The sequence below is a fragment of the Alligator sinensis genome, unplaced genomic scaffold, assembly GCF_000455745.1.
Source record: "Alligator sinensis unplaced genomic scaffold, ASM45574v1 scaffold1199_1, whole genome shotgun sequence".
NCBI lineage: Eukaryota > Metazoa > Chordata > Crocodylia > Alligatoridae > Alligator > Alligator sinensis.
The window spans coordinates 670,306-684,354 of NW_005842813.1; the positions used below are offsets into that span (position 1 = coordinate 670,306).

The 14,049-nt window shown below is 41.5% G+C and overlaps 1 protein-coding gene across 6 annotated transcripts in view; it reads left to right on the forward strand.

Annotated features, from left to right (window-relative positions):
* The window catches only part of LOC102382677 (serum response factor-binding protein 1-like), a 134,514-nt gene that overhangs the window by 119,484 nt on the left and 981 nt on the right, over positions 1 to 14,049 (forward strand). Inside the window, exons 4-5 of one of the 6 annotated variants that reach the window (XM_014525501.2) lie at positions 2,401 to 2,472; positions 11,921 to 12,505. In XM_014525501.2, the coding sequence (XP_014380987.2) occupies positions 2,401 to 2,472; positions 11,921 to 12,004 (156 nt within the window). In that variant the 3' untranslated portion in view covers positions 12,005 to 12,505. Of the gene's footprint in view, positions 1 to 2,400; positions 2,473 to 4,471; positions 4,560 to 10,379; positions 10,410 to 10,900; positions 10,972 to 11,809; positions 11,861 to 11,920; positions 12,506 to 14,049 lie in introns of those variants that run through there. The other 5 variants (XM_025191410.1, XM_025191408.1, XM_025191409.1 and 2 more) reach the window with 5 other exon arrangements.

Here is a 14,049-nt window from a genome sequence, read left to right on the forward strand (position 1 = left end):
TGGAAATGTGGGCATTAAAAAAGAAGCATGAGGACACACAAATTGTTTTACATTAAGGCTAAGTACAGACATTCAAAGAGCCCGAGCCTGAATTGATTCAATCTTTGCAGGTTAGTCTAACCTGTGTAGATTGTACTGCCAAGCAAGTGAATAGACATTGATGTTTTCATTCCGGAAATGCAGCCACATACCTGCAGTGGCTCAGATCAGAAGTCGACGGAGGGCACTGCGGCTGGCAGACCCCGCTGCAGTTCCCCGGTGGGAGAGAGGCTGGAGAGGGAGAATAAACCCCTCCCTCCCCACTTCGCTTCAGAGGGCCTTGCTAACCAGAATCTGGCCATGCCCCCACCCCTGCAGCGGCGAGGGGGGAGGGACCCCAGACCCAGCTGGGGTCCCAAGCAGAGAGGGGAGGGAGGGAGGGGGGAATAAGCCCCCTCCCTGCCCTGTTTGCCTCAGGGGGCTATGCCTAACCGGTATCTGGCCACACCCCCGCCCCTGCTCTGGCTAGAGAGCAGAGGGGTGGGGGGGCAGCTTTACTGTTTGGAGCAGACAGCACAGCCCAGCCCAGGGCTGAAAAGCATGCTGGGATGCTGGGGGACTCTGATTTAACTTAAACCAGGAAGGGGTCTGGGACAGAAGTTCCATAAACTGGTTTGACCTCAATCAGTTAAGTCTGATACTACTTTCAACCAGGTTTATCTTAAACCAGTTTCAGCCGTTTTGAAACTGGTTTATGTGCACTGAACTTGTGTTGTGTTCAGTGGCAATGCGTAGGGGGTACACAGGGGTGCACGCGCACCCCCTGAGAGCACCAGTGCACCCCTGATGGGCCATGCTTGCCACTTAAGCAATGGGCAAGGGGGCAGGCGGGAGCGCCGGTGCCCCCCATGACTAAGGTGGCACCAGTCGCCCATGGTTCTGTAACAGGTTTAAATTGGTTTCTGATCACTTAAACCAGTTTATGTTTAACTTCTGTCCCTAGCCTAAGGGAGCAATATGATGAAATGTAAAAAGCTGAATGAAGTGAGATAATTAGAGGTCTGGAAGGCCCTTTTAAGTAAGGGAAAATGACACCAAGATCAATAACAACCTTGTGAGGATGAGGTGGCTTGCTGTCTTTCATGTTTATATCTTTCAGATGTTATGTGAAAAACAACAGCCTACCTGCAAGTTGTAGATATGTTAGTCTTTACTTACTTGTTACCTGTTCTAGACCAGTCATCATTCTAGTTGCTTTGAGCTTCCTTCACTTAATACGTTTCTTGTAATGGGGTGTCTGGATTTGAAACAGTTTTCCAGGTGCAAGTGCAGCACATGGAAAAGAGTCTCTTGAGCCTCCAAATTTCTACTGTTTTGAATACCTAGTGTATAGATTTATTTTTACCACAGCTTAGCACTACAAGCATCCTGGTAACAGGTAAACCAGAATGCTACTGACAAACATGGTTCAATTCCTTCCTTTACAGGGTTTTATAATGGGACTTTTACTTTTCAAAACAACAAATACATGGAAAAGTCACTTAGTCTTCATGTAGCCTAGCAGTATAAAATCTATTTTAAAATGGATTGCTGGCAAGCAGTTGATCTGTAATATGATTTGTTTGCTCAAGTGCCCTTGGACAAAAATGCTTAAGCCAATATAAGTTCTTTAAACTGACTATTGAATATATGTAGCTTCCAAGATTATTTGATTATATGTAGCTTCCAAGCATTTTCATATATATTTTTTTCATATTTATAAACATCTGTCCTCGTTGCGGGCACGGTTCAGAAAAATAGAGTTCTAAAGATAGCATCTATCCTGGGTTCTCATTGCTGGGTCTCATCTTCTGATGGCAATGCTGAGATCCAACAGTGAGAACCCTGCACAGATGGTGCCTTCAGTGAAGGAGAATTACAGGTACGTAGTTTTCCCTTTCAACCTCAATTTCAAGGTTTTAATCAAACCTGTGTATTTATATATGCTTAGAGGTCTCATAGTAATTTCAGTGTCTGTGGTAAATTGGCATTTCTTAACCTTTTACAGTCTATATTTTAACACACGTTGAGGCAATTGAATGTTTCTATAAATAAGATCATGATCTTGCAGAATCCGTTCATTCTGTGGTTCCAGTATAATGAGATATTTTTGCGATGGGTATGATATTAACACACAGAATCAGACCCTGAGTAAGCTTTAGTGAATCTTGGAAGCAAGCTCACTAAACATATCCATAAAATTCAGAGGAATATTTGTGTTTGCTATTTTTAGGCACTGATCATTACTCCTTTGAGATTAATGGGAAAACCCCAAACTCTAGTAAACCTCTAAGATTTCCCTTTGGAATAGACATTTATATAATGAAATACTGTTTTTATTTATATCTAAAGAGAATAAGTAAACAATGTTTTCTTCCACAGGAAATTAAACCAGATCAAGTAACCAAATTTGCTCTTGAAAAAGAAATTAATTTTGAGAGTGTCTGCAAAATGGTGAGTTTAAAAATACATTAAAATCTCTATTATTGATAATTATGCCTGTAATCTGGAGTTATATCTGTATGTTATGGCATGTGCACCTACAAATTGCAATTTAGTAGAAGTGGCTTGTCATTTAAGGCAGGTGGGACTCATCCCCACCAGTCACAGGCAGCTAGGTAATTGGTCACATCTGTTACGTATTTGGCATTAGATTCATAGAGTCTTAGAAAATTATTGTTGGAAGGGACTTCAGGAGGTCATATAGTCCAACCCCCTGCTCAAAGCAGGACAGTCCCTAACTAGATCATCTCAGCCAAGACTCTGTCTACCCAGGTCTTAAAAACCGCCAGGGGTGGAGATTCCACAGCCTCTCTGGGTAACCTGTTCCTGTGCTTTACTTACCCTCCTAGTGAGAGTATTTCCTAATATTTGAACTAAACTTCCCTTGCTGCAACTTGAAACCGTTGCTTCTTGTTCTGTCACCTACCACCACTGAGATCAGTCTAGCTCTATCCTCTTTGGATCCCCCCTTCAGGTAGTTGAAGGCCACTATTAAATCCCCCCTCAGTCGTCTCTTCTCCAAACTAAAGCAGCCCAGTTCTCTCAGACTCGCCTCATAAAAAGCTAAGTGAACTGGTCGTATTCATTATTTATTTTTTATTGGCATTCCGTGTTTGTGGTTCAAATGACTGACTTAATTTTGCCCAGTCAAAGCTTTCACTTAAAAGAAAAAAATTCTAACTCTTTAGATGGCAGGCAAAATCTTTCACAGAATGTAACCAACATCATGACATCTGTTTGAGTCTATGGACAGCCTAAAATCGTAATTGAGTGTGAACTCCCTGTTCTCTGTTAATCTTGTTGACATGTCTCCTCTGAAATCCAATGAAGATGCTTAGTTAAATATTAACTATTCCATTCCTGATGTCACTAGCAGATGGAATGTCCGAGGGGGTCATGATTAGGAGTTGCTTTTCAGGATGGAATTTGGAGGAAAGAGCAAAGGAAATTCACATAGAGAGTAAATAGGCAGCAACAAAGAAGAAAATGAAGAGCAGTAATAAGTACCCTTAAGAGGCAGGTATTTTTAACAGAATCATACTGAATCAGTAATAAATGATAGAAACAAGTTTAGGTACTCCATAAAGGCTGTCTTCTCCCTGTGATCTCTGTGCTCTAACTAATGATTGTGATCACAAAACTAATTTTGTATCCATGTCCACGAAGTATAACTAAACATGGAATGTGGCCATCTCCCCATAATAAGCTTGACCTCTTTCTTTTATGGTGACTGTACAATGACTGTACAGCCTGCTGCTAAAGGTTTCTGGTGATTTCTCTAGCCTATGGAGTCTCCAGCATATACAACAAGAATAGTTCCATGGATAAAATTGGGTTAATCTCCTATTTGAAGAGTAATGTAACATATTCTCTATAAAAAAAAGACTTCTTGGGTCTGACATGGCACAAGTCTAATAAGAGTTCTGCTGTGTTGTCTTCTGTGCCATTCCTTCACGTGATGGCCAGAAAAGAATAAGAACAAAAAGGGTTGCAGTGTTGCTGACAGGGAATCAGTAGGACATGCTCTCAAGGGTAGGGCATGAAGTTTCCATTCAGGAGGAAAGCTGGGGACAGACTACCAGGAAATAGGATTTATAGTACTGGGGAAGAGGTACTTCCTAGTTTAAAAAGACTCCTGCAGCAAGTCTCTATCTCAGAAAAATCATGGGTTAAGGACATCAAGACGCTGATGTCTGTTACTGTGGTAAGTAGCACTGCCAAGAGTTCAAGATCATTAGGCTTTTCACTGATGGAATTACTGAAAGATGCAAAGGCCCAGAAGTAAAGCAACGGTTGATATTTCATTGGAACACTTCATGCACAGTTAGGTTTTGTTACCCAAAAAAGGAAAGTGGTAGGATTTGTTTTTTGGGGGGGTTGTTTTGTTTTGTTTCTTTTGTTTAATCCTACCAAATAATCTCTTGCGTCTACTCCTTCGTTTTTCCCTGAGTATGACTGTAGCAAACTTGCAAAGGAAGATTTTTATGCCATGAAATTCCTGGGCTTTGGGAATTTTTTTCCTCAGTAATGGTGTTCATAGACACATCTAGCTGCATGCTTTAGTCCTTAAGGTGAGTTTTGTTTTTCTCAGAATCCTATTTATAAACAGGTACTTATGAAATTCCATTTTTAGAATTATTATTCTAAGGATCTTAATTGTAAAGCTCCTCTGCTATTAAGTTTCTGTATTATATGGCTCTGCAAAACAAGGCTTTACTTTGAACATGCTTCTGCATGAATGCAATCTCTGCTCACAAGAACAGTTACAAAAGGTACAACTATCAGTGTATTTTAATAAAATTCAGCTCCCCAGTTCCTTTTCTGTCTTTGCTATGTCTCTTTCAAGTGCTTGTCCATTTATACATTAGCACTGTGGAAGAGCAGGCTCTGTAAGCACTCAAGCTCAGGGCTTTACTGTGTTAACTTTTCCCACAAACTCATTCACTCTTCTCCTCCTACTATTCTGCTGAAGGCATAAAGGGAAGTATGTACTTCAGATTCCTCAGTTCCTCTAAGCAGTTCTACCTTGAGATTAAGTGTTTTGAAGTCTGTTCTGTTTGGCCTATGGCTGTTTAAAGCCTTTTGTCTATCTATTTATTTTTATTTAACCCATTTTTAGCCATTTTGAGAGTCTCCTGTTGTCTCTCTCAATTTTTAGTTTAGATCTCCTTCATTGTCTTTGTGACCTTAGATCAGGGGCAAGCCAAATATGGCCTGTATCTGGCACCCCAGGCAATTCTATCCGGCCCATGGGGCCCCTACAAAATTTAGAAAATGAATATTTATCTGCCCCTGGCTGCCTTTCAAAGATGACAGGATCCAGGAGCAGTAGGACCCAGGGGGAGCAGGCAGCAGAACTAAATGGCCGTAGCAGCAAGTCTGGCCCAGCCCAGCCCGGCCCTGCCCCCCCTCAAAGCCTCTCCCCAAACCCCAGCTTGAAGCCTCTGCCTGGCAGGGGCTTCTGAGGGTTTCTGGCCTGGAACTGTTCCTGCCTCCCTGCGCTGAGGGAAATACAGATAAGAAGGAGGGGGGAGGCAGGCAGAGGAGGACCATTGTTGATTGCCCCAGTCCTCAAAGCCAGCCAGGCCAGCTCCTGCAGTTCTGGTGCTGAAGCTGGGAACCATGTGGTGCCAGCTGACAGGCAGGGCAGAGCACAGTGACAGCCAGGTGGGAGCACAGGGCCCATGCCGGAGCACCGGGGCCAGCGCCAGTGTGGCCCAGAGTGGAGCGGCAGGAGCATGGGGCTGGGTTGGCAGGGGCTCTGTGAAGCCACATTGTCTCCCTCCTCGCCCTGTTTGAGCAGTGCAGCCCGCAGGCCCAAAACTGAACACAGTACTCCAGATGTGGCCTCACCAGTGCCAAATACAGGGGAATAATCACTTCCCCTGACCTACTGGCAACACACCTACCAATGCAGCCCAGCATGCCATTAGCCTTCTTGGCATCAAGGGCACACTGCTGACTTACATTGGACAATAAGCTGAATATAACCCCCAGGTTCTTTTCTGCAGAGCTGCTGCGCAGCCTATCAGCCCCCAGCCTGTACTGGTGCATGGGATTGTTCCGTCTTAAGTGCAGGACTTTGCACTTGTCCTTGTTGAACTTCATGAGATTTCTTTTGGCCCAATTCTCCAATTTGTCTAAGTCATTCTGAATCCCAGCCCTACCCTGCAGCATATCTCCAGAATATCTTCCACAGAAGGAAGTGGTGGATGAGGCTTTCTTCAAACAGCTAGTAGAAGTTTCCCAATCATAGGCCCTGGTTCTCATGGGGGACTTCAATCACTCTAACATCTGCTGGGAGGGCAGTAAAGCAGTGCAGAAGTATTGGTGACAACTTCCTGGTGCAAGTGCTGGAGCGGCCAACTAGGGGCCATGTTCTTCTTGACCTGCTGCTCACAACCAGGGAAGAATCAGTGAGGAATGTAGTAGCAGATGGCAACTTTGGCAGCAGTGACCGTGAGATGATAGAGTTCAGGATCCTGAGGAAAGGAAAGATGGAGAGCAGCAGAGTAAGGACCCTGGACTTCAGAAAAGCAGACTTTGATTCACTCAGGGAACTCATAGGCAGGATCTCTTTGGAAGCCAGACTGAGGGGGAGAGGAGTTAAGGAGAGCTGTACTTGAAAGAAATCTTACTGAGAGTGCAGGAACAAACCATCCCAAGGCACAGGAAGACTAGCAAGTATGGCAGAAGACCAGCTTGGCTTAGCATGAAACTCTTCACCAAACTAAATCACAAAAAGAAAGCTTATAAGAAGTGGAAACTTGGACAAATAACTGGCAAAGGATATAAAAACATTGCTTAGGCTTGCAGGGATAAAGTCAGGAAGACCAATGTGCAATTAGAGTTGCAGCTACCAAGGGATGTGAAGGAGAACAAGAAGGGTTTCTACAAGTATGTCAGTAGCAAGAAGAGGATCAGGGAAAGCATGGGTCCCTTACTGAATTGGGGAGGAAACCTTGTGACAGAGGATGCAGAAATGGGTGAAGTGCTCAATGCCTTTTTTGCCTCAGTCTTCATAGGCAAGGTCAGCTCCTAGACTACTGCACTCGACAGCACAGTTTGGGGAGGAGGTGAGCATCCCTCAGTGGTTTAAAAAAAAAAAAAGCAAATGGGTTATGGACTAAGAAAAGCTTGGGTGTGTACAACAAATCCATGGGGCCAGATGGGATGCACCCGAGGGTGCTGAGGGAGTTGGCTGATGAGATTGCAAAGCCACTGGCCATCATCTTTGAAAACTCATAGCATCAGGAGAGGTCCCGGATGATTGGAAAGGGCAAACATAGTGCCTATATTTAAGAAAGGGAAGAAGGGAACTTCAGACCAGTCAGCCTCACCTTGATCCCTGGAAAAAGTCATGCAGCAGATCCTCAAGGAATCCATTTCTAAGCACTTGGAGAAGAAAAAGGTGATTAGGAACAGTCAGCATGGATTTACCAGGGGCAAGTCTTGCCTGACCAACCTTCTTGCCTTCTATGCTGATGACTGGGTCTGTGGATGTGGGGAGACCAGTGGATGTGGTGTACCTTGATTTTAGCAAGGCTTTTGATATGGTCTCCCACAGTATTCTCACAGGCAAGCTAAGGAGGTGAATGGACTGGATGAATGGACTATAAAATGGATAGAAAACTGGCTGCAGCATTGGGCTCAGAGAGTAGTAATCAATGGCTTGTTGTCTAGTTGGAACCTGGTATCAACTAGAGCACCCCAGGGGTCAGTCCTGGGGCTGGTTTTGTTCAATGTCTTCATCAGTAACCCAGAAGATGGCATAGAGTGCACCCTCAGCAAGTTTGCAGATGACACTAAGCTGGGGGGAGTAGTAGATACACTGGAGTGTAGGGCTAGGATTCAGAGTGACTTAGACAAATCGGAGGACTGGGGCAAAAGAAATCTCATGAGGTTCAGCAAGGACAAGTGCAAAGTCCTGCACTTAAGACAGAACAATCCCATGCATTGGTACAAGCCAGGTGCTGACTGGCTGGGCAGCAGCTGTGCAGAAAGGGACCTGGGGGTTACAGTGAACAATAAGCTGAATATGAGCTAGCAGTGCGCCCTTGGTGCCAAGAAGGCTAACGGGATCCTGGGCTGCATTGGTAGGTGTGTTGTCAGTAGGTCAAGGGAAGTGATTATTCCCCTCTATTCAGCACTGAATGCATGCACATGGTGTCCCCTGCCTGACCACCCTCCTCCTGCTCCCTCCCAGCCCCTTGCAGGCTGGAACTCTGCCAGCTTGAGCTCTTTGCAAAACTGCAAAATCTGCAGGTTTCTCCATTAAAATGAGGAATCCGTGTTTTTCTCCAGTAAAAGGGGGAAATCCCTGGTTTTGTTCATTTTTTCCATGGGAAAAAAAAACCTGGATCCCTACTGATTACTTCAGCAAAAAGGGTGAGTGAGACCTAAGTACTAGTGATGAGAGGTAGAGGCAGATAATTCAGTGTGAACAAGTGGTCGGTAGGCACAGGGAATAGAAAATAGTGTGTGAACAATTACCAAGGAGGCAGAGTTGAGACAGACACTGGCAGGTGGGAGATAAAATAAGATTAGAAGATCCAGGGAAAAAAATGTTGCTGCTGTCCATAATTATATAATAATGCCATGTTAAATGTCCTGTGGGATTAATTTAGTTCAGCATATAAAAGTAGTTTTAACTTGGGTTGTTGGAGCTTATTTCTGCCCAAGTATGTGCTGATTGTATAAAACTGGGTTGTTAGAGCCATCAAGTTCACTCTCCTGCACCTCAAGATCTCAGTGTAGCTGGTTCCTCAGTGGGAGGAAGGTGAGGAATAAGCCAGTTTCCTTGCAAACAGGTTTCAGGCAGGGGAAACCCCAATGCTCCACATGGTCTTTTACACAAACCAGCTCTCCTTATGGACTTCACTGCAAGCACATCTACCTAAGGTTGTTACTGAATTTTATTTCAGCCAACGAATCCCTCTGCTAGTGCTTTTCTCAAAACCTCCATTCTCCAGAGTTGATATAGAGATGCTTGATGTAAAAAGACACTTCTCTTTTTACCTGCATAGGAGTAAACCTTTCAGAAAATCCCTGTAGGCATTCATTTTCTTACCTGACACATGCAAAAGTGCATTGAGTGCTTCGAGATGCAGTGTATAGAAAAAGCATGTTTTTCATCCTGCCCACTCTCCTGTCTTCCTCTGTCTCTGACAGTGGGATTGAAAAGAACTGAGGACCAGGAAGTCCACCCTACCTGTTTGCCTAGACATGAAGCACAAAAAAGAGAGGAGGGCATGTGTATGCTGTGCAAGTACTGTTAGGGTAAAAAAAAGTTTCTGAACCAGAGTGCTTGAGGTGCATACTTATCTCAGTACTGCTAAGTAATTTGTTTTTTTGGGGGGGAGAGGGTTCTCCTCCCATAATTCATAGAGGTATCCTTTATTATTTTTGATAGGATGTGTTTTTCTTTCTCTTTTAATACCTAATAATGTTCTGCAGGTCAGATAAAAAACATCATATATTATTTTACTCCTTCATTAACTTGAATATCCAAATATCTGAAGCAAAACATCCTGTGACTCTTTTCATTTTCAGAATAGGTTTATTTTCATTGGTAAAAATGATCTGTTTTTAATTCTCTGTGGAATGCTGAATACTATTTTTGCATAGTAGACACAAAGTCAAGACATTAGTTGTTAATTCCTTCCACCTACAGAGATTTTATGTTGCATTATGGCTATTTTCCATATTTTTTCAGCATAAAATAAGCGTAAATTGCTGTTTGGAAAGGGTTTATATATAGTTCAACTATTGACACAAATATTTATGCTAAGCATCTAGTAAGATAAAAATTTTTTAAATTAATTTCATGATTTTGCTGTCTTTAGATAAGTGTACATATGCTTGCAGTTAGTAACAGTTAGCAGGGGAGATGAATGTATTAAATCTACAGTAGTGGAAAATTGTGGTAGCACTTAGAGTCCCCAGTCCGGCTTTACTGGGGCAATTAGGTCTTAGCCCAATCCTTTTCCTTTTCCAAAGAAAGGGCGCAAGCATAAGAAAAGAAAAGAATATGCATTCTACTTCAGTAACAGATGTAATGCTGTCAATATTTGTCCCGCTGCCAAATTTCCAGTCTTATAGGAGCCCTGCAGGCCAGATGGCATGGCTCTGAGTGCTGGATGCTGCTTATAATCCATATCTTTGACACCCCTGCATTAGGGGCTTGGTCTAAGGGCACTCAGCACTTTGTATGATTAGGCCATATGAAACTGGGACAACCAGTTTTATGATCAGAGCGTTTAATTACAGCACTTGCAGAAAACTGTGTAAAGGTTAGTAACAGTAAACGCAATGTCAAATAGAGTTACGTATAAAATCATTTAAAATTTGGTATTCAGCAATGCATATTTTAACTATCCTACAGGCAAAGGAAAGAGGATGACGGAAGACATTGCTGAGGCAAAGAGAGCATTAATATTTGAGATTTCTCATTGGAAAAGCACAGTTTACTAGTCTTCTTAAATGTGGAGGTGGTTCCTTTCAGTTTTTATGACGTTCCTAAATATATCCTTATAATTTTAATTTAGTTTGAACTAAGCATTTTATAATTGAAAATATGTATAGTTAAAACAGTGCAGATGCCTTTTGTTTCCATAAGGTTAGGCAATGCAAAGCCCACTCTAGTCGATAGGAATCTTTTCATTGACTACAAAAGGGCTTTGGATAAGGAGCAGAATCACTACAATTTTTGTGCTGACAGCAAAAAAACAACTTTTCTATAATGACAGATTTCTGTTAATGATATAAAACGTCTGGTTTTGTTAGTTTTCTTTAATGGCAATATAAACAGATAATTACTCATGGATTTTTAACATTCTTTGCTTATGAAAAAATTATGTTTGCACTTTGTAATCCACAGGGAAATAACTACTGTATGCAGTCTTCTCTCCGCCTCTTGGTTTAATGTTGATGTGATAGCCTATCATTTAGTCTCTTATATATTATGATTGTCTCTAGCTTACACTTCAGTATTTCTATACTTGATTATTGTCAGCATTAGCTTCCAAAATTTGCCATTTTAAAAAATTACCAGAGTCAGAGTGTGATTGCATTCTAACAGTCATCATCAAGCAAGTCTGGCAAGATGAGTGTTTTGCCTTATGTCACTGCCAGGAAATTTTCAGACAAAAAACAGCTGTTGTTTTTGTGAGACCTACCAAAACTTACTACTGCTACTACTACTATTTTTTCTATGCTCTACTTATGGCCCAAATTTGGCCTGAAAAGGTTCAGCTGAATTAAATGGATATCCTATGAGAACATTCAGTACAGAATTTTGATTCAAATTGTATTTTTTATCTGAAACTCATTTTGTCCTTCTCTGCCTTAATAGCTACTCTCCTTTTTGCATTTATAGTGATAGCAACTACTAGAATACTGCCATTAGGTTATTTAAGTACTATAATTATTCACATATCCTAACAATATATGATTATCACATTTACTTTCTTGTTGGAAAACTGATAGGTTGCCTTTTACATCAGTCTACCAGCTTGGGGCATATAAAAGCATATCTAAGCTGTCACTCAGGTGTCCTGTATACGTGTATATACTGTCTGTATGTGCTAAAAGTATAAAATAACTTTCTTGTCATAGTGATTTTTTATTTAAAATCCTGCAGTATCTGTCTGTAAGAAAGTGTCAGAACCTCTTAATGAAACATTCAATTGTAAGTTGCTTACAGGTGAAATATTGAAGACACTTACCTAATCAGAGTTCTACTTCAGAAAAAAGGATTTTAAATAAATACATTATTTTTTTAGTACAGATTTAAAATAACTGAAGATACCCAGGGAATCAAAAGTATACAGTTGATTTATTGTATCCTTTTTCTGTATCTATTTGGAATGTAAATGGGTCCGCGTATATTAAACCACAGTTTCCTGAGAATTTTCCATGGCAGACAGAAGATGTTAACTTCAAACAACGATTACTGTTTTTCCAAAGACGATTGATGATGTGAAGAATGTTGCATTCAGGTGTAAAAACTGTCTGCAGGACTGATTCTTCAAGACTCAGTCTCATTACTTCAAAAATTAATCATTTGAACTTGGAACTTAGCGGTATTTAGGACTGGTTTTCACTAGAGTTTATACCCTCCTTAACTACATTTTATAAACAGAGTTAAAATGGTTATTCTTTTACTATGGTTGTGTCTGTAGTACATCACCACACATTGCTTTTATCATGTTAAAAGCGTGTTTTTCTCTAGCCTCATTTTCAGAAGTGATTGAACCAAATTCCAAAAATGTTCCGCCTAAGGCAGGCCCTTAGAAAATGTCAGTTATAGCTTGGCAAAGTTAGCTATGAGCAACTGAAAACAGAGTTGTCTGATAGGGTCATCAAACCTAAAAAATGTGTGGTGTTTCCAGTCCCTTTTTTTAGTAACCCTTTTTATACCAGTATAATTATGACCATACAGAGGAGCTATGCTACTTAATTATATCAGTATGAAGTCACACCACTAACCAGAATAGTTCAATAGTTTAAACAAAGTGTGCGTGTGTGTGTGTATTTGTATACAGGCATCAGCTGCAGACATAACAGCTAATTCTGTTTTAACAAAAGCTGCATATTTCAGTTTGTGATTTAAGCATGGCTTATATTGTATTACATTCATTTCAATTATTTGCTGTCTTCAGTTGGTTTGGCTTAGTAGAAATACCATTGTTGCTTGAGGGTTTGAAGCATTTACATTTTTGTTCCCATGTTTAAGCCAAGTATTTAACAAAAGTGTGTTAAAATAGGTTGGTGCTCAGAATTGAAACTTGTAGATTTGTTAGGAAAATAGATTTAGTCTTTTTAGCTGGAAGTGTTTTTAGGAAGAAAAAGTTTACATTGGATATGTACTATTTTTTGTTTTTAATATTTTTTGTAGAATTTCCTACAGATTTGAAAAAATATTGTTAGAATGTGGGAAGGCATGAAACTGGCCTAAATTTATGCAACCAAAATACTGAGGGAGACACTTTTTTAAAGAACTCCATTGAGGTTTCATGTGATGTAGCTAATAGAAAAAAAGATTAAACTTTTATATCCCTGTCTTCCTTTAAGTTGTATGAATGCAGGTAAATTCATAGCAATAATGGCTGCATATAACCCGTAGGAATGGCAGTTATGTATGATAGTATGTTTCTATATCCATTCCTTGTTTCTCTATACTAAATTCTCTACAGTGGATAGTCCTGGGCAGTGTTTGAAAGGAGGCTAAATACACCTTGCCCTGACAAAGTAAGAGGCTGCTTTCAGCCATGCAACAAGAGACAAGTCTTAAGATTTGCATTTGCTACATACTTGCGAGGGAAATTAATTGCTTTTTCAGCTGGTCCGCAAAGGCAAAAAAAAAAGTGGGGAGTTTGAGGAGGGGGGTCATTTGGTGGGGAGGGGAATAGGAGAGAAACCTTCTAAACTACCTGAATAATGAGTAGGGATCCTGGTTTTCTCTGTTTAAAAATCACTGGATCTCTGATAACTCCTGCAGATTCTCTGATTAAACACCCCAAACGCCACGATTAAAATGAAATGCCACTATATATATATGTATCTATATATGTATAGGTATCAAATGAACACAATGTTTTATTGATATATCTACAGTTGTAAAGCAATTTGAGAGCCTACCAGTGCCTCAATCACTATAATAAAATAAATTCTAAGTACCTATAAATTTTGATATCTTATTTTGGGCTTTTTATCATGGAAAATCAGACCTCCCCTATCTCCATACCTCACCAGGATGTAGGTCCAGGCCCCTCACTCCCCACCTACAGCCCCCCCCCCCCAGCTGGTCCCCTTTGTTCCCCAACCACAACCCCCCCATCCCTACTGGTACCCTTCACTCCCCACCCACATCCCCTGCCACCCCTCCCAGCCCTGCTGGAAGGAACCCCGGCTGCCAGGCCTATAGAGCCGGGGCCTGAGTCTGCAGCCCCCTGCAACAGCGCCCAAGCCCTGGCTTCCACAGCAGATCAGAGCCTGGAGCCCAGCCCCCACCCCCTCCCACGGACA